At 49.2% G+C, this 21235-nt stretch overlaps 1 protein-coding gene across 2 annotated transcripts in view; it reads left to right on the plus strand.

Moving 5' to 3' along the window:
* The first annotated feature begins 8437 nt into the window (after positions 1-8437).
* RBM33 (RNA binding motif protein 33) overlaps positions 8438-21235 on the plus strand; it is a 111295-nt gene continuing 98497 nt past the window's right edge. The window contains exon 1 of one of the 2 annotated variants that reach the window (XM_079786673.1): positions 8438-9056. In XM_079786673.1, the coding sequence (XP_079642799.1) occupies positions 9014-9056 (43 nt within the window). In that variant the 5' untranslated portion in view covers positions 8438-9013. The remainder of the gene's footprint in view (positions 9057-21235) is intronic. The other variant, XM_079786672.1, reaches the window with a different exon arrangement.

Below are 21235 nucleotides of genomic sequence, written 5' to 3' on the forward strand. Positions count from 1 at the left end.
ATGGGAGTAATCAAGCTGCTGGCACTGATCAACCCTAACCCAATGCCAAGCACATCTAAATGCATTAATTCGTTTAACCTCTCCACAGTCCAGAGAATGGACCTATTACCACCCACCTAACCTGAGGACAGGAGCAGAGAGGAAGGGCGTGACTTGTGTGAGGCCGAAGGCTGGTTACAGGAGGGGCATTTCACATCCATTTCTTTAAAATAAAAATAAAGAGATCTTATTTTCTCATCTTAGATCCAAAAAAATCTACAATTAGGTCAAATAAAAACAAGTAGGAATTATTTAAAAAGGACTCGTTTCTATGCGTTGTTACCCACAGCGGAGGCCTGAGGCCTGCTGTTCCTCCCTCCCTCTCTGCTGCGATGGCTGGGCAGGCGGGAGGCTGACCCCGCTCTCCAGCCTGTGGCCGGGCCTTCCCAGGGAAACTGCAGGCTGCACAGCTCCCTGCGCTAGGTGACTGGCTTCCTGCAAGCCAGGGAGCAGACCCTGGGGCTCCCCTGCTCATCTCTGCACCCTAATATCACCTGGGAGCTCAGACACCAGCCAAGCCCCCAGGCAGGGCTGTTTTAAGCTCTCTAAGTACCCAGGGTGCCAGGAGCGCCTCCCTATACCGGGCCCGCTGCCTGCCTCCCTCTGCTCTCAGCACCACCCCAGGGCCTGGGCATCGCTGAGGGACACCCTGAAGTGCCTGCTGCAGTTCCAGTAGCCTCTCCCTCTGCCCTCCACCGAAGACTTCATCTCCAGCTACTGGTTTCATAAGTAAGGCACGTGGCCTGCTGCCGAGTGCGATGTGCACAGCGTGGGGCCCTGCGACCGTGTGTCCAGATCGGGCTGAGGGTGAGGGCATCCCTGCCTAATCACCACCTGTCTCCGTCATTCTGTGGGAGGGCTGCTGAGCCGATGAGTCCTTCCTCCGCGGTGTGGAGAACCAGGATGGAAAGGCCCAGCCAGGGACTTGCCTGTGACAGCGTCTGAGGCTGGAAGGGCTCTATGCCCCTGATGTGGGCCCTGAGCCCACAGCACCCACGGCGGAGGGAGTGTCCAAGGAAAAGAGCAGGAGAAGGGGCAGACCCACAGCAATCACCTTCCCGAGGGGGAAGAATGCGTGGCCTACAGCTCCAGATGCAACACAGCACAGGGCCCTGCAAACGAGAGAATGAGCAACCGTGTGTGTCCCCGCGCGCATGTTGGAGTTCCTTTCACTCAGGAAACAGGAGAAAAAGAAAACATGTGAGTGACCTGTTCATGTGCATAAACCCCCAAACAAACAAAAAAGAAACTCAGGAAGGAGAAATTAAACCGAATGCCATGGTTACCTATGGGTGGAGCAGCGGGAGGTCGGGCAGTGAGGGCGGGGTCCAGGACGGGGATGTTTTCTTGGTGCATGCGGCAACGTTCAAGGAACTGAGCCACACTGGCCAGGGACAGATGGGTTCTGGGTGAGGTCACTCTGCCTGCAGACGGCTCCCTTCCTATGTTTCACACGGCTGAGAGCGCTGGTGTCCTCCCCTGTAGAGCATCAATCCCACCTCGAGTGGACTCCGCACTCAGGGCCTCCCATAACCTCCTCACTCCTAAAGGCCTCTTCTCTTAATAGCATCCCATGGGGTAGGGTGTTAACATAGGGATTTGGGGCGGGGGGGGGGGCACAAACATTTGCTCCACAACGTAGATTAAACCTAAGGGCAAATAGATACCAGATCCTACTGGAAATGTTTTCCAATGGCCAAATCTGTGACAATCCTAACTAATAAAGAGGGATTATGCTAATTGACCATCACACCCTCACAAAGATGGCAGCACCCACAGCCAATAAGGAGGGAATATGCTAATTGACTGCCATGCCCTCAAAGATGGTGGCGCCCAGTCCCCTCAGCCCTGCAGGCTCCCAGGGCCGGCCCGAGGTGCAGGCAAGCCTTGGATGGCAGCTTCCCAGCTGCCCAGGGCTGCCCGAGGCTCAGGTAACCAGGGCTGGCCGAGGCTTGTGCTGCTGGCAGTGGCAGCAGCAGAGGTGTGATGGGGGCGTCACCTTCCCCTGATCGCCGGGTCGCCTCCCACCCCTGAGGGCTCCTGGACTGTGAGAGGGGGCAGGCCGGACTGAGGGACCCCCCCCCTCCAGTGCATGACTTTTCATGCACCGGGCCTCTAGTTAGATATTATAATCTAACTAGATATTATAATCTATTATAAGATTATAATCCATAGAATAAAATAAGGTTCTGTGAGTTCATACTGACATACAGAAATAATTGAATAAACAAATAAATGGGAACTAGTAGGAGCTCTTTCTTACAAGTAGCATTACAAGTAATAAATGTAGACACTTGTGGAGTTACAAAAGCATGGCTTGGCACCCAACATAACCACCAGTTCAGGCAAGAGCCATCAATGCATGACAAATTAGTGGGTGAGTGTTTGATTAGAAACAAATTACATGGTCTTGAAGCACCTGCCCACAGTATACTTAGTAATTACAGAGGGAAATAACTGTTTGCAGAAAAGCTGGGGCACACTGGGCACCGCCTCTAGGGTGGGCCAGCTGGGCAGTGCCCTGAGGTGCCCACCAGCCTGACACACAAAGCCCCGGTAGAAACGTAGAGGGAGGCAAACACCATGAATACAAATTCCACTCGAGAAGAGCACTATCTCTGGATACAAATACATCCCAGCCACTCCGTCCCAGCCCAGAAGAAGAGGCCTGCCTCTCCTTACCTGGCGGTGTGCACACTGGGGCGGGGCATTGCCCCACACGCAGGAGCAGAGGCCGAGTGGTCGCCTTCACACCTCCACCATGCCGACCTCAGTTAAATAAATTATTATTTTTGTTAAGCCTCACCTGAGGATATTTTCTCCATTGATCCTCCAGAGACAATGAAAGGGAGGAAGAGAGGGGGAGAGAGAGAGAGAGAGAGAGAGAGAGAGAGAGAGAGAGAGAGAGAGAGACATCCATTGGTCGCCTCCCGAACGCACCCAGACTGGGGCCAGGGATCCAACCTGCAACCCAGGTACGTGCCCTTGATTAGGAATCCAACCTACAACACTTCTGTGTGTGGGCCAACTCTCTGACCACTGAGCAACTCTGGCTGGGACAAAAATAAATTATTTGTAAGTATTAACCAACATTGGGTCACGGGTGAGAAATGATAGCTGCCCCCCAGGCCTGCAGCCCGGCACTGACTACCCTTCCCTCCCTCCAGCGCTGCGCTTCCCTGTAGAGCTCAGTGCCGGCTGCTCAGTGCCAATTTATTAGATAGGATTGTCACAGATTTGGCCATTGGTGGTGCCTCCCGCAGCCTCCATGGAGCTGGGCCTGTGCCCTCGTCCTCTGACCCTCAGCTTCTTCCTCGGATCCCCTTGCTCTCCATCCAGGTGAGCTGTTTCCACCCAGCGCGAGCTCTCGCCTGACGCCTTTCCCACCCACTCGGCGCCGGCACACTCGCCCTCCTTCAGCAGATGTGCAGGCGCACAAGCCACTTTTTTATGGACAAAATTTAGATCCCAATTTTTTTTTTGATCATCAACTTTTCCCAGAGAAGACCTTTAATGCCCTTTTTGAGGGAACGTTAGAGTTTGAAGATCTCCCAGATCCTCCGGCTATACTGTTACTCCCAAGACCCTCCTTCGCAGCCCCGGCCCGGCTCCATCCCTCTCTCCTCGCCTGTCAGCCACGTGGAGGCCTCGGGCCAGAGACACCTAGGCCTGTCGCACTGAGACAAGCGGCTGGAGGCAAGTGGCACGCGGAGCGAACATCTGGTGAACGTGCTCAGATGGCGCCATTTAGACGGCTCAGAAGCCAGCCATCCGCCTCCCGCTCCTTCTGCTGGTGGCAACGCCATCCTTGGGTTGCACACCATATTAGCCGGACTCCACGGCATCTCTGGGCTCTGTCTCCTCCCCGTCCGGGTTCCAGGGAAAGCACAGCCCACCGCCCTCTTTCAGGCCAGCCCTCCCGGCCTCGCCTCGCCGCAGGGCATGTCCCAGGGCCCCTCGCCCACCAGCCTGCCACAAGCTCATCCCTGAGGAACATCTCCCAGGATGATGGGCAGAGGGTAAGGCTGGGGGTGCCTTCTGTCCCCCAATCCTATTGTTCTAGAAGGAATGGGACAGTTTCTCTCTTTTTAAAAAGCTCAGCGGGACTTGAAATCTTCCTCAAGTTCCCAAGGCTCCGGGAGCTGCCCCGTAGTGTCTGCACACGCCCTGGTCCACGCCAGCACCTCAGAAACACTAGTGTCTCCCCTTCACGTGTAAATGAGGAAACTCAGGTCCATAAAAGGCACCCCCAAATGCTCGGGGCAACCATGTGGCTGCCTGAGATTTGAGATTAGTCACGATGATAAACACAAGCTTAATATTTCAGTTGCAAGAATGCATGGCCCGATTTTTCCACCCCATCAACCGTCAGTACTTGAGGAATAAACGCATGGGTGCTGTTAGAACCACAGTGCCCGCCTGGAGGGTGGCATCTTCAGGCCGGGGCTGGCTCTGTAACTTCTTTCAGTGAGAATGTGTCTTAAGGGCCTGGTCTTGCAGACTCATTCTGGGGCTGGGCTGTTCTCACGTGATCACACAGAGCTGCTGGCTGAGGTCAGACCAGGGTTGCCTGGGGTAGGGTGGCACCTCAGTCACATTTGAGCCTCTGCTGCCCAGATGCCCACGGTCTGGGCCCGAATCCCGTGTTGCTATCTGCCTTCCAGACACCATTCCTGTAAGCAGGAGACATCGACCTTACTCCTTTCCTCTCCTTCTCCCTCAACTCCCCTCCTGCCATTGGCACAAACACCGCGTCTGGGACCATGTGCTCCTAACCCACTCCATTTGTGCTCTCCGAGCTGGACTGCCCCCCGCGTGGATCCCTTCCTCCCTCTGCCCAGGTGCCCTTGCCCTAGCTGCCAGCCCACAGCCCTCCTTGCTCAGCTCTGCCAACCCCCGGGGCAGCTGTCTTGCAGGGTGTGGGTCTATGCCTCTGGTCTGGGCCAGCACAGCCCTCCCACATCCCCACCCGGCCTGTCACCACCGGTCCCTCCCAATGGCTTGAAGACCAGATCATGAAATGGGAAGTTTGGAAGAAAGGGAAGCTAGAGGGCTTTCTGGTCACTGTGGGGTCTCTTCTTGATTTCTCACTCCCATCTCTTATTTCCTAAAATATTTCATATATTGTTGAGTAATTCCCATATCTGAGGTCCTTGGGAGGCCAATCTAGAGTTCATACTTTTTGATTATTATCACGGTTTCTTCCCTTGTGTATGAAAAACGCGGGAGCATCATTTGAGGAAGTTCTTCCAGATTCTCGGGCTTAATCTTCAAGCCCATGTTCATCTTCTCTCTCCCCAAATAGGGGCCAAGAATGCACTACCTGTCAGCACAGCTAATGGGCGCCTTGTCTTAGGGGAAACCCTGCCTCTCTTATATGCTCACTGCTGATTGCTCAGGTGTTGGGTTTTTTTTTTTTTCTTGCTCCCTTGAAATTTTAATGTCTAAAACCCAGTAATACAACCACCACAAGTGTTTTCTGCAGAATCTGTTTTGTAGCAGGAGGGAGGGGCCCTAGAATTTCCAGTCCATCATAATGACAGAAGAGGAAAGCTTCTGTATTCACTTTTAACTAAAAACAAAGCTGAACTGTTGCATTTTCACTAGGATACGTATGAAATCATAAGTGCTCACTCGGAGGTCTACTCAGGTCTAGCATTTACACTCATATGATGTCACACTTGGCAGCAGCTTCATTTAGGAAGATGGAGAAGAATCCCTCAGTGCAGTATCAGGCGCCTTTGCTGCATTCCATACACATGAGCATGAGCTCCCCACATAGGAACCGTTATTTGGCACCCAGAGTGCAACTCAGGTGTGAACCGCGTCCAGCATGGCCAGGGCTGAACCCGAGGAGGGGCTTTGGAGGTGAAGGATTGAAGAAGACAGACAAGAGAATACAGTTGGGGCCAGATGGGACACTGGTCTCATTCGGACTATAAAGTCAAGCTTACAACCATAGCCTTTTGGCTATAACCGTGCTGGGGAGTGCTTTGCCACAAGTCAGTCCGAGGCTTGAACCTGTCCAAACGCTGTAGCTGCTCTCCACAAGGTGCAAGATTAGGGTGTGGGAGCTGCTCTGGCTTAGAAACCCTTCACCCCTGGGGACCAATCTCTCTTGTAATAGTTACCTGAGTTTGTTAGATCTCCACACTCAGGTAAAGAGAGCCTAAGGGTATGGCTTCCTGACAGGTGCCTAGAGATTATTCATTCCTCTGCAGCCAGAAGCAGTTAGCCAGCCAGAGGGCATTTGTGACACAGTGTGACTGTGGAACACAGTTGACATTCCACCTTTGTCAGGTTTCCAGAACAAGGCAGAAAGTCTACTCAAAGTGGTATTTGTCTGTAGAGAAGATAGACGGGTTCATCAAACCTTTACTCACAGTAACTTATCAAGATCTTCAAATATTTGGTGTCCAGGCTCAAACATTTTTCCAATGGGTGTTGCATCAAAAAAGTTTAGAGACTCCAGTCTTAGAGAAATTTAGTTTCAGGTGGTTTTTATCTGATATACATGTCTTTCCAGAAGTATAATATGGCTACAAAGTATCTATGAGATTGTTTCAGGTTTGTGAATTTATTTTTTTTCAAAGCATCCTCCTCAAAATCACCAGTGGAACTATCCTGGAAAATAACTTCTGAGGTAGAAATTCCATCCTGGACAGATTTAAAAAAAAAATAGAGGTGACTAGGTATGGAAGCCATTTTAAATCCGGGTGTGTTAGCCCTGGCCAGTGGGGATCAGTTGGTTGGGCATTGTCCAGTGCACGAAAAGGTCGCCCGTTCGATTCCCAGTCAGGGCACATACCCAGGTTTTGGGTTAGATACCCTGACAGAGGCAGCCAATGGATGTTTCACTCTCAACTTGATGTTTGTTTGTTTTTTCTCTCTCCCCCTTACTTTCTCTCTCAAAAAATCTAGATGTGTTCATGTGCTTTGCCATGGAGACAGTTACTTGACTTCGCTTGCCAAGCATATTGTTTATTTTTTTTTGCATCAATTACATGCAGTTGAATCAAAGTAAGTTGTTTATAAACATTTTTCTTATTTTTTAGGTATTACATTAGTTATAAAACAAGAATTGTTTATTTTGTTCAAGCATTTTATTATGACAAATTTCAAACATATATAAAAGTTGAAAAAGTTTTAAAGTAAACATTCTTTTGGCCATCAAGATTCTATCATTAACTTTTTTTTTTTGGGGGGCACTGTACTCTATTTTGTGAAATTCCTTTAAATGTATCTGCCACCCAACTCAAACGGGATGTATTGGATTTAGAACTGCTTGCCCACGATATATTCCTTCTTAATTGAATGTTTGAATAAGATTGATTTTAAAAAGTTTAAACTTTTCCTTTAAAAATTGTTTTTAATTTTTTTTGGAGTGACATTGGTTAATAAAAATTATCTAGGTTCCAAGTATACAATTCTATAATACATCATCTGTACTAGTATATTGGTGCCCACCACCCAAAGTCACATTTTCTTCCTTCATCATATATTTGCCTTCCTTCATCCTTTACTACCTCCCCCACCACCTTTCCCTCTGGTACCCACCATACTGTTGGCTGTGTCTGAGTTTTTTGTTGTCGATTGTTCATCCCATTCACACCTGATTACACTTGTTTCCTCACCTGCCCATCTCTCTATACATCCAGGAAGCTCTCTCCTGCAGGGACTGTTGTTACCAGGTTGTTATTAACTGGGGTGAATACCTCCAGCTCATGCCTACCCACGCTGCCCATTCTCTCTAGTGTTGTCAGAGCCATCTCTCTAAAACACAATCCTACGACGAACTTCCGTTCTTAGAACCGTCTGTACGCCATAGCTTCAGAAAAATGCCTTCTGGCCCTCGCAGACCTTTCCAACTTATCCGAACACTCCAGTCGCCACAGGATCCGCTTCCAGTTCTCAACCACACAAGCCACTCGACATCTCTGAGCCTCTGTTCAGTATTCTTTCTACGTAAAACGACCCCTTCCTTTCCCCCTCTTCCCCACCATAACTGTTTTGGAATCAATGTTTGCCGCTTGTATTTGAAGATCCAATTACATCCCCCTCCTCGCCCCCAAATGCTGACAACCAGACAGCCGTCTGAGGACGCCTGGTCCCAAGGAGCTTTCAGCCTTCCCTGCTCACTGCCTAGGCCACTTATGACTGCCTCGTTTTATGAGCTTTTCGCTGCTCAGAAATGCAGACTCCGGCTCTTTAAACCCCGATACCTAAACGAGTCTCAGGGCAGCACCGAGAGCTGGCCTTCGTGTACCCGGGCCCGCGCACCTGCCCTAACGCAGACCCCGGCAGTGCGCGCGCCGGACCCAGCACTGCGCATGCGCGGGCACGGGGCCCCGCAGACGGACGGAGCCCGAGACTGTGCGCTCCCTTCCGCGTCAGCTCGGCCACAGTTACTCCCGCCCCGGCTCCCCGCCTCGCTGTTCAAACACAGACACTGAACTCGGGCCCCAGCAGGTTGCGCGCGGCCTGCCCGCTCCCACTATCGACGGGAGATCCGCCTGCCGTAAAGCACGGCGCGGCAGCTGCTGCAAAGCGCTTACGACAGAACCTTCGACCAAAGTACGACCGGCAGCCGCTCCCGCCCCCGCTTCAAACGTTTGGGTTTGTGGAGCGGAGCGGGGTGGCCGCCAGCCCGTTTTTGTTCCGCACTAAGCCTCGGCCTCTCGGAGGAGGCTCGGAGGCGCCGCGGCCTCTGAGGGCCCTACCCCCCCCCCCCCCCCCCGCCGCCGCGCCGCGCCGCGCCTTCCGGCCGCCATCCTCCCGGCGTGCACTGCGGCGGCGGCGAGGCGGCGGCCATGTTACGGTAGTTTGTTGTTTTCTCCCCGCGGAGGAGCAGGGCCAGCGACCGGACCCGCCTCGCTCGCCGCGTCCCCATTCCGGCCCGCCGGCCCCGGCCCCGGCCCCGGCCCCGGCCCCCAGCTGGCGCGCGGGGCGAGGCGGAAGCGGGCGTCGCAGCAGCATGGCGGCCGCGCTGGGAGCGGGCGGAGGAGCCGGCGCCGCAGGTACGTGAGCCGACGGTCCTGGACAGCCGCGCCCGGCCGCATCCCCGTGGTCACCGCGGGCCCCAGAGCTGCCGCGCCCGCACGGAGCGCAGGCCCCGGAGCGGGCGAGGGCCGGCCTGTCCCGGGAGGCGAGGGATCGCCGCCGGGGCCCTGGCGCGTCGGGTAGGTGTGGAGCCCCGAACGGGCGCGGCGCTGGCGGGTCCACTCTCGCGACACGGCGCGCTCCCGAAGGTCACCTCAGTCGCGTGTTTCCCGTGGACTCCCCGCCTGTGCGGTGAAAACCTGTTAGCGGTTTGCGTGGCGTCGCGCACGGAGGGAGCGGGACCCGTGCGGACTACCGGGCCGCGCGTCTTGCTCGGCGGCGGAAGTGCCTGACGCGACCTCACACCTCAGAAAGCCACCTTCTGGCGAAATTACATTTTGTTGATTGAGGGGTTTTGTGTTTTTAATACGGAACAAGTCTTTGGAGAGACTTTTAGGGCTAATGGGAAGTTTGACAGCAGCGTTCGGGAGGCGCGGTCGTCATGGAAACAGTAACACCCACTCGTGTCGAATTCAGAGCCTCCTTTCAGCCGTGTCGCTGTCACCGGCCTGGAGTTTTGGCCGAAATGTCAAAACCTTTGGCGATGTGATCTGCAGTTTGCCACTTTGATGTCAGTTTTTTTTTTTTTTTTTTTTTTTAACGTGTTCGATCTTTCCAGTTGAACTTTGAAATACATGGTTTACCTTCCTGGCGACCTTCTGGGGCTCAGAATAGTGTATTTGCTGTCATTCTCGGGGTGCGGTCTGGGAACATCTCGGTCAATACGTTTTGTTTGGGTGCCATTCTCTCACGTTTCTCGTTTTTAACTGGCGCGTTAGTGAATGACAATGCATGTAATCCACAGATGGGAAGCTCTCAGTAAACCCGACCCCAGAAAGTTAGTTTCCGCACATCCCGCCCCGCCCCCGCCCCCGCCCCGCTGGAGCTTTCGTTCTGTGTCAAGTATGTCCACCTCCTGCTCCTGTGCTTTCTTCCCCACTGTTCTCTGGCTCCTGGGTTTTCTTCGGACATTTACTCCGTTTTATAATGTTACTTAGTTATTTTTTCTTTATAATCTCCCTTTCCTGGTAGTCCGTGAGCCCCACAAGGACCCGAGTGCAGCCTGTTAGGAGCCCTGTGTTTCACGGTCCCTGTGGGGACTGTGTTGAGCAAGTATTTGCCACGTGGATGAATTGGAGAATGAATGTTTTCTTTACGAGCCCCTTTTTGCTTTCTGTGTACATTTACAGCTCTGTGGTCTAGCAATAAGACTGGAACCAGGTAGATTTCTGCTGTGCCTCTGTCCATTTAAGGGTTAGGCCCTGCGAGCTTTGGGAGTCTACAGTAGGTGAGCACCGTTTGGACCCACTATTGTTTAACTGTTTCAGTCTTTATATTTTTTCACTGCTTTAGAAAACATTGCACCAAACATCTACAGACACGTCTTGGTGTGCTTAAACCAATATTTCTGGAGGATAGATACTGCTTTAAATGGAAATTACATATGTTTACAATTTTGATAGCTATTGCTAAGTTTTCCTCAAAAAGGCTGGTACCGTTAGTAATGTATGAGAGTACCCCATTTCCCATACACTTTCTAAGATTTATTATATTTTTTATAATCTTGAGGCAGAAAAATAGCTTCAGTGTTGTAACTTATATTTCTTTTTGTCTCTAGTGAAAGTATGTTTTCATACATTGTATTTATTTTTCTGCCTGCTTGTATCATTTGTATTTTTTTAATTGAGTGGTTGATCTCTTTCTCATTGTTTTAAAGAAATTTTTTGTACATTTTAATGTGTTTTTTTTTTTTTTCCGTAATGGTGTCGCCATTTCAAGAGTTCCTGTATACTTTAGTTTTTTATGCTCTTTTGCTTTATTCTTATTTTTTTTTTAAATTAACTTTTATTCCATATGAGATTTTATTTTGGGTATGGTGTGAATTTGGGGCTTCTCACAGTTCTAATATGATTTATTGAATTCTCCATCTTATCCATCTTTTTTACATATTAAATTACCATTTATAATTTTTAAAAAATATTGCTTCATTGTGTGTGTATTAAATAGCATGTTCTTTTAAAGAAATTTCTTGGTTAGCCCTGTGCATTTAAAAAAATGAACTTATGAATCTTCATTCATGTTCTGTAAATAATTCTGAAATTTTTATTAGGATCTCATTGTATTTATTAACATAACTTGGGAATGATTGGTATTTTTATCATATGGATTCTTTCATCCAGCAATGAGAATGCCTTTGTTAAGTTCTTCTTTTATGTCCGTCAGTCATCTATCACATGCTTATTGAATGTTCCAGGCACTTACCTAAGAGATTGGATGCATGCTGAACAAACCACACAGAGATTCCTGCCCCAATGGAACTTATAGTAGTACAATTTTCTTTTTATAGTTCTTTTTGTTTGTTTAATTCCTAGATATTTTATATTTGTTTTCATTGTGGATGGTATAGGTTTATTTATCCTATTACATTCTCAAATTTGTTACAGATCTATAGAAAAGTGTTTTTGTAATTTAATTATATACAACTGGCTTATGTGCAATCAGTCATATCTGCAATCTCTTCTAATATTTATATCTCATTTCTTTTTCTTACACTTTTTCTAGAAACATTCATTGTCAAGTCCTCCAATATAATGCTGAATAATATGGGTGATGGCAGGTGTCTTGGTCTTGTCATCTTTTTTGACTTAAATGAGTGTTCCTTTAATATTGAGTTTGGTGTTTGCTGTAGGTGTCTGATATTTTTGTTTAGCTAAGAATGTTTGTTTTTTGAGTTGGGTTTTAATTTTATCAGATGCTTTTTTTAAAATATTTCTTGAGGTGATTGATGAGGCCCCTTCTTTCATCTTGCAATGTAATGTATTGATTTTCAATGTTGAACCAGCCCTGCATTCTTGGATTCAAAACCTTGTTCTGCATATTTTATTCTTTTTACTGTATTGTTGATTTTACTTTAGGATTCATTTATGATTCTAAAAGATTGTTATAGTTGTTTTCCTTTGTATTTGTGCACATGCGCTATCCTGTTTTTTACAAGATAAGTGGCTTCCTAGAATGAGTTGTGAAGCTTTCTGGGGCAGTGTAAAAATCTCTTTATTAAATGTTGAAAGAACTCGAGACTGCAAAGCCAATTTGGTCTGGTGCCTCTTTAAGTTAGTTTTCAGTTCCTTCTATCTTTGGTCAGTTTAGCTTTTTACATTCACTGGTCATTCTGATAAATTTTTCTGGAAAAATTATTCTTTGTTATATATTTTCAAATTAATTAGCATAAAGTAAAACGCTCAGCTTTCTAAGAATGGGTGTGTTGAAGGTAAATTTTTTTTTTTAAAATATATTTTATTGATTTTTTACAGAGAGGAAGGGAGAGGGATAGAGAGTTAGAAACATCGATGAGAGAGAAACATCGATCAGCTGCCTCCTGCACACCCCCTACTGGGGATGTGCCCGCAACCAAGGTACATGCCCTTGACCGGAATCGAACCTGGGACCTTTCAGTCCGCCAGCCGATGCTCTATCCACTGAGCCAAACCGGTTTCGGCTGAAGGTAAATTTTTTGAGACCCATGTATTATGAACAAATTCTAACCTTTTCAGTCGAATGGTGGTTTGTTAGATCTAGAACTGTAGATTTGAATGCATTTTCCTTAGATTTTTGGTTGTATTGTCTTCCAGTTCTGCTCTTGAGAATTTCTGATGACAGTTCTTTATTTCTGATGATGTTTTTCCTTTCCTCTCATGTTCCAAAATGTCATTGGCGTAGGTCTTTTGTCTTTATTGTGCCATGCATTTAGTTAATACTTTAGTCTGGAAATAAGCATCCTTCAATTCAGTTCTGCAGAATTTTCTTATTGTTTTTCTGCTTTTCATTTCCTCTGTTCTTAACCTTCTGAAACTCTTACTATTGAATTTTGACTTTGTTTATTTAAAAAAACGTAAGAATAGTGAGACAGTTCCTTGAGATTGTTTTGGAAGGATAGGTACCTTGGTAGTTGATAAAGTCAAGCAAAAGACTAGGACAGCAAAGACTGGAGAAAGGAGGCACCCACGGTCTTTTCTCCCAGGCAGGCTCTGTGGTGCCACTCCCTCATGAGCTACTTTTCAGATAAATGCAGGAATCTTCTTTCTGTTTGGCCAAATGCTGTACATCTTCAGTTGATTTAGTTGTGGTAAATTTGTGTCCACTATTCTAGATAGTTTGATATTTTCTTCCTTTTTTGAGAGAAAATGGAATTCTATCCTACATAATAAAAGGGTAATATGCAAATTAACCATCACTCCGCTACGCCCACGATTGGGCCGGTGGGAGGCGTGGGGGGCGAGGACTTGCGAGTCCCTGCCCCCCGCTCCTCCCGCCGGCGCGATCAGCCACCATGCCGCTGAGCGGGGACCGATGGGGCCGGTGGAAGGCACGGGCGGTGGGACTCGGGGTGGCTGCTGAGGGGGGACCGATGGGGCCGGTGGAAGGCGCGGGCGATGGGACTCTGGGTGGCCGATCGCGCTGGCGGGAGGTGCTCTGATCGGCAGGTGGCCAGAGCCAAGGCCTGGGTCCCAGGTGCCAGAGGAAAACTGGTGCTGCCAGAAAACTGGTGCCGGCAGCCAGGTGAAGGAAGGTCTATTGCACGAATCTTCGTGCAACAGGCTTCTAGTACTTACATATAGTTCTGTTTTTAAAATATTGGCAATTAAGTTGATTACTTAAAAAAAAAAAAGAACATAATTCAAAGATAGCATGTGTCTTGTGGGCCACCAGGTTGCCTGTCCGTTAGAATGATTCTGCCTGCATGATTTAGTAGGTACCATGTGTGAGTGATCTTCCTACCTACACTCAAGGAAGGCCTGGCTGCCCTGTAATATTTCGACATAGGAAATCAGAGGCTGTTTCTCAGGTTGCTTGTTAAATAAGTTCAAGAGCTCAGTATGGTAGACCTGAGTTGAAATCAGTTGTTTACTAACTGGTTAGTCTTAGTTTTCACATCTGTAAAAGGAGGATTTGGGATGGATTAAGCAAATGTGAAAATGCTAGCTTGCTGGAGGAGAATGGACCTGTGTGCAGCTCTGCAGTACTGCCGGCTTATTTGGGTTTTATCAGCCAGGACAACAGAAGCTGTGCTATACCTTCCAGGTATGGAGGGTTTTAATACAGGAATCAGAGCTTTTACAACTCTTGGCAGGGCTGGAGGTGCAGTGCCTAGGAAACCCTTCTCTGTTTCTGTCAGTCTGATACAAGGAACTTGCCTGGAAGCCCTGTGACTGAGGACAGGGGAGAGCTCCTAGGCCGGCTCAGTCTGCAGCACTGGAGGAGCTGACCTTTGATGCTATTGAGACTTGAGAAGCCACCGCTATGGCAGCTCCTACAAGCCCAGATGCAGCACATGGTTTCCAAGAGCTCCCTGACCTCTGAGAACCTCTTGTCGCCTTGTGTGTGTCCTGCCTCTGCCTCCTGAGAACAGATGTGATGATTGTGCCTCAAGCCTCCTATTAGTGCCTTACTTTGCAGACTGTAACTCAGGGACAGCAGGGAAGGCCTCTAGGAAGTGCGTTGCTGACATTCTCCTCTGCACCTGTGGAGAGCCCAGTGCCCACAGCATGCACCACAGTCACTCTATCTGTGGGAGGAAGGAATAGTGCAGAAGGGCTCTGTCCCTGCCTTTGACATTTCTTTAATGTAGTGGCTGGTCCTTTAGAAGGATTCATTTTTTTATTATTATACTAGAGGCCCGTTGCACAAAGATTCGTGCAATGGGCCTTCCTTCCCCTGGCTGCCGGCACTGGTTTTCCTCCGGCACCCGGGACCCAGGCCTTCGCTCTGGCTGCCACCTTCTGTCTTCACTCTGGCCGGAGCTTTCAGTCTTCTCCGCTTGGGCCGGAGCACCATTCCTTTAGCTCCCTCCGCCCCGCGCCCTCTCCCTCATAGTAGGCGTTCTGCCCCATCTGGCCGCTCTGCGCCTGCGTATGCAAATTAACCAGCCATATTTGTTTGGGTTAATTTGCACACTCACTCCTGATTGGCTGGTGGGCGTTGCGGAGGTATGGTCAATTTGCATATTTCTCTTTTCTTAGATATTTTTATTGATTTTAGAGAGGCAGGGAGAGGGAGAAAGAGAAACATCAGTGATGAGAGAGAATCATTGATCAGCTACCTCAGCCATCCCCTACTGGGGATCAAGCCCACAACCCGGGCCTGTGCCCTTTACCAGAATCGAACCTGGGACCCTTTAGTCCCCAGGCCAACGCTCTGTCCACTGAGCCAAACCAGCTAGGGCTAGAAGGATTAATTTTTTTAAGAAAAATTAGGATGGGTGTCATTTCCTCTAGATTCTAAGTCATGATGGGAACACCCAGTTGGCCAAGCTCAGACTACTAGTCCTCTTCCAGGCCGCCAAGGATGATTGAGAACTCAGGGGTCCGGGTTTGATAGCTTCCATGTTGGGAGGCAGAGCCTTGCTATCTGTTAGGACTTGTCAGCTATTGATTTCCCAACACCGGAAGAGGAAAGTCAGTTGCAAGACAAACATGGCCTTGTGCACTACACTGCGTAAACAAAACACTAAGTTCATGTGAGGAGAACCTGTCCAGAGGCCCTATAAATAATATTTTAAAACAATGAGGAGAAATTATTTTTCAAGCAACATGGTATAGGTGTGGGCTTTTTCTGAACATTTTGCTTGGTTACTTAGAATTTCATGTAATACTATAAGGCTAATATGCTCACTTTCAAAGTTCTTGAACATTACCCTGATCCTTTTTTTTAGTTATTGTTTAAATAAAGGGTCTGGATTTCCTTACCAGTAAAATACTGAGTTTTGACTTTGATAGTGATTCACAGTACATGAGAATGGCATTGAGGTAAAAGAAAAGAGGTTGAGAACTTTTAAGTATATTTTTTATTTTTCATAGAGGAAAGGAGAGGGAGAGAGATAGAAACATCAGTAACATCAGTGATGAGAAAGAATCATTGATTGGCTGCCCCCTACTGGGATTGAGCCCACAACCCGGGCATGTGCCTTTGACCAGAATTGAATCCACAGGCCGATGGCTCTATCCACTGCACCAGCTAGGATAGGAGGTTGAGAACTTTAAGAGCAGTGATTTTTTAACTGGTGTGCTGCAAGAATTTTTAAAACATGCAATGCCTATTTAGTCAGGGGCACTGACCTCTTTTCCCTGAGATTGTAAAAAAAAAAAAATGACAACAGCTAACACAACAGTGGCTGTCTGGTGTGAATGCTCTGTCTTAAACCATAAATATGTAGGTCATATAACAGAGTTGTGTCTTATTTTATTGGTCATGTTGCATAATAAGGTTGCATCTGATTGGTTAATTCTTGGAGTCAGAAATACTTATATACAAGTACTAGAGGCTCGGTGCATGAAAATTCATGCACTGGAGGGGGGTGGTCCCTCAGCCCGGCCTACCCCCTCTCACAGTCTGGGAGCCCTCAGGGGCGGGAGGCGACCTGGCGATCAGGGGAAGGCGATGCCCCATCACACCTCTGCTGCTGCCACTGCCGGCAGCGCAATCCTCGGCCGGCCCTGGTTTCCTGAGCCTCAGGCGTCCCTGGGCGGCTGGGCAGCTGCCATCCGAGGCTTGCTTGCGCCTCGGGCTGGCCCTGGGTGGCTGGGAAGCTGCTATCTGAGGCTTGCCTGGGTGGCTGGGCAGCTGCCATCCAAGACTTGCTTGCACCTCAGGCCGGCCCTGGGTGGCTGGGAGGATGAGAGGACTGGCAGACTCTGGAGGCAGGCGCATGAAGTGGGCCTGCTGCCCCGGTGGGGCTGTGGGGACTGGGTGCCGCCATCTTGTGGCTGTGGGCGCTGCCATCTTTGATGGCGTGACAGTCAATTAGCATATTCCCTCCTTATTGGCTGTGGGCGCCTCCATCTTTGCAACAGCGTGAGGATCAATTAGCATATTCCCTCTTTATTAGATAGGATTGGCATCTGATTTTTTGAAAAAGTCACTTTGGAGCGAAAAGGGTAGGTAATTATTTTTTTTAAGTAAATCAAAAGTATACCTATTTTTGTCAGATTGGCAAAAATATTATTTTTTGGTGTGCCACAGTATTTTAGTAATTAGTTTTTGTAATCTTCAGATGAAAAAGGTTGAAAATCACTGAAGCAGAGCAGAGATTGGCAAGCTTTGTAAAGGCTCAAAGTGGACTCTGTGGATCACATGGCTTCTATTGCAGTTCCTTGCCTGTGTGGCTTGAAAGCAGCTGTAGACAATGTATAGTTGAATTGGCATACTGTGTTCCAGTAAACACTTATGTACATAAACAGACAGTAGCCAAATTTGGCCAAAAACTGGGTCTGTAGTTAGCTGACCCTTGGACTAGACAATTTCTAGAACTCTGTTCCAAGCTAATCTATACTAATAATAGAGGAATATGCAAATTGGCTGGGAGGGAAGCGCAGATAGGCAGTTTGGGGGATCAGGCCAGCAGCGGAGAGCAGATGGGCAGTTAGGGGGATCAGGCTGGCAGGAGAGGGCAGTTAGGGGATCAGGCCGGCAGGGGGGAACAGTTAGGCAGTTAGGGCGATCAGGCCAGGAGGGGAGAGCAGTTAGGGGGATCAGACCAGGAGGGGAGAGCAGTTAGGCAGTTAAGGGGATCAGGCCAGGAGGGGAGAGTAGGTAGGCAGTTAGGGGGATCAGGCCAGTAGGGGAGAGCAGTTAGGGCCATCAGGCAGGCAGGCAGGTGAGTGGTTAGCCAGTGGTTCCAGATTGCGAGAGGGATCCTGGATTGAAGATGTCTAGTGTAGGTTAAGCCTTAGGAGGAGAGTCTACAGACAAGAGCACTGGCACTCCTGTCCTGCTGAGCACTCTTCCCCTCACTTCAGGACATGCTGCTCTTCCTTTAGAACTCTGAGCTAATGTGGACAGTTCGTTCTCATGCTTCTGCTCAGTGTGACAGACAGGAAAGAAGGACTTGTCTATATTCGAGGAAAACAGATGAGAAATGACTTCAGAAAATGTGATAAGAATAAAAAGGCACAGGATTCTTGTCTTAGTTTCTTAGGATTTGTCATGGCTCTTTCCATACCCATTTCACATTCCATATTCTGGGGGAGAGAAAGGATTTTCTTGCTTTTGCATCGTTAGGTGTGGTCTTTCCTTTGCATTATATGCCTTTGTCCAAGCACAAGGTTGCCCACATTTACCATCATTCCTAATTTCTTTTGGAATTGTTTGTTTTCTTCTTCCCACTTGCTGCTGTAGCAATATCTCACTAGGTTACCTTTACAATTTCTCATGTTTACTCTGTGTCTGGAGAAGAGATTGCTTTCTTCTTCAGAATATAGAGGTCTCCACTTGCCTTTTATATATATATGTATATATGTGTGTGTGAGAGTGTGTGTGTGTGTGTGTGTGTGTGTGTGTGTATCCTATCTAATAAGGAGGGAATATGCTAATTTACCGTCACACCCTCACAAATGGCGACACCCAAGCCAATAAAGAGGGAATAAGCTAATTGACTGCCACACCCTCACAAGATGGCGGCTCCCATAGCCACAAGATGGCGGTGCCCAGTCCCCTCAGCCCCGCCTCATCCAGCCGGAGTCCCTTAGTCCCCTCAGCCCTGCTGGGGGGCAGCAGGCGCCACGCGCCTCATCCAGCCAGAGTCCCCCAGTCCCCTCAGCCCTGCCTCATTCAGCCAGAGTCCCCCAGTCCCCTCAGCCCCACCTCATCCAGCCAGAGTCCCCCAGTCCCCTCAGCCCTGCCTCATCCAGCCGGAGTACCCCAGTCCCCTCAGCCCTGCCTCATCCATCCGGAGTACCCCAGTCCCCTCAACCCCGCAGGGGAAGGCAGTTGGGGGCGATCGGGCTGGCCGGGAGGTCACTTGGAGGCGATCAGGCTGGCAGGTGAGGGCAGTTGGGGATGATCATGCTGGCAGGGGAGCAGTTAGGCATCAATCAGGCTGGCAGGGGAGCGGTTAGGGGGCTATCAGGCATGCAGGCAGAGTTGTTAGGGGCAATCAGGCAGGCAGGCAGGCAGGCAGGCAGGCAAGCGGTTGGGAGCGATCAGTAGCCACAATCCTCTCTCACAGTCCTGGATTGTGAGAGGGATGTCCGACTGCCGGTTTAGGCCTGATCTCAGATCTTGGGCCTAAACCGGCAGTCGGACATTCCCCGAGGGGTCCCAGATTGGAGAGGGTGCAGATTGGAGAGGGTGGGACAATCCCCCGAGGGGTTCCAGATTGGAGAGGGTGCAGGCTGGGCTGAGGGACATCCTCCCCCTCCCCCCGGTGCACGAATTCTTGCATGGGTGGGGTCCCTGCAGGGATTGGGCTGAAACCCGCAGTCCAATGCCACCTGCAGCTCCTACCTGCTGCTCCTGCTCATCCTGGCCCCACTGCCTGCTGCCGGCTCATGCCCAATCAGTCCTGATTGGGAGAGGCTCACACTGCAGCAGCGGCGCTTGCCAGCCATGAGCCCTGTGTCTGTCACCCTCCCAAGGGGAGTGGCCTGCGGGATCAGGCTGAAACTGGCTCTCTGACATCCCCTGAGGGGTCTTGGATTGTGAGAGGGTGCAGGCCAGGCTGAGGGACCCCACCGGTGCACGATCGGGCCGGGGAGGGACCACGGGAGGGCTTCAGGGTGTGTCTGGCCCATCTCACTCAGTCCTGATCGGCTGGACCCCAACAGCAAGCTAATCTACTGGTTGCAGCATCTGCCCCCTGGTGGTCAGTGCACGTCATCATAGCGACTGGTCAACCAGTTGATTGTCTGCCCCCTGGTGGTCAGTGCACATAATAGTGAATGGTTGAGCAGTCTTAGCATATCATTAGCATATTATGCTTTGATTGGTTGTTCTGCCATTCGGTCTATTTGCATATTACCCTTTTATTACATAGGACTAGAAGCCTGGTGCACAAAAATTCTTGCATGGGGGGGGGGTCTTTCAACCCGGCCTGACCCCGCTCACAGTCTGGGAGCCCCCAAGGGATGTCCTACTGACAGCTTAGGGGGAGTGGGCCTAAGCCGCAGTCTGGCCTCCCTCTGTGGGAGGCGACCGGGCTGATCAGGTGAAGGTGCCGCCCCCATCACCCTGCTGCTGCTGTGGAAGGGGTAGCACTGGGACTGGGGCCATGCAGTCCCCTCTCTTGCTGCCTCTGCAAAAGGGCCGCGGCGCTGGATAGGATTTTTATTGATTTCAGAGAGAAAGGGAGATAGAGAAACATCAATGATGAGAGAGAATCATTGACCAGCTGCCTTCTGCACGCCCCCCCACTGGGGATCGAGCAAGCAACCCAGGCATGTGCCCTGACCAGGAATCGAACTGTGATCTCCTGGTTCATAGATCAACCCTCAACCACTGAGCCATGCCAATTGGGCTCCATTTGCCTTTTCAACACAAACTTTTTTCTGCCTTACTTCCAATAAGAGTTGGGATTCCAAGCTCAGAGTCCTAGCTCTTTGCCTTTTAAGCCCTTGATTCCCAATAATTATTCCTACTTTTCTTCATCCTCTTCTGAGATCACTTTCCCCTTCAGTGTGTATACCTACACATGATCACCTTGCTTCCACATTAATCCCCTTCAACAGCTATTCCAGCTCCCTGTGTTCCCAGCCAGAGCTGCCTGCATAAAGCAATCATGTCTTGTTTCTGCTCACGTCCCTCCTTACTTTACATCTTCTTTGCTCTCCTGCTCTCTTTTCCCCAATAAATACCTTAAGTTAGATTACATACATATGTATTGGGGTTATTGTTTGTCTCTTCCTCTTAGACTATAACCTACTCAAGGGTAGAGGTTTTTGTTGTCTTGGACATCCCTGTATGCCAAGTGTGTAGGACAATGCCTGGAATACTTTAAGAGCTCAAGAAATAATTGTAGAATAAATGAAGGGTACAGGATTCATGGCCTCAGTTCTAGCCTTAGTTTTTGTTGCTTAATTTGCACTTCCTTATTTTGGAATAAGTTTATAGCCAATTTTTAAGGACATGTTATGGGGTCTTTCTTTTGGAGAAGTATTTGTTTTTGCATGATGTTGGCTTCTAATTTTGACTTTTGTGGGATTTAACTCATTCTAGGAAGTATTTATGTGACAAGATGGCAGTTAAGCTTTACTTCTGGAGCGTCTGCTCTGATTGATAGCCATTGACCGTGTCCACGAGGATTCCCACCCTGGCTGTCGGTCAGAAT

Source organism: Cnephaeus nilssonii, assembly GCF_951640355.1.
Source record: "Cnephaeus nilssonii genome assembly, chromosome: 12".
NCBI classification, from domain to species: domain Eukaryota; kingdom Metazoa; phylum Chordata; class Mammalia; order Chiroptera; family Vespertilionidae; genus Cnephaeus; species Cnephaeus nilssonii.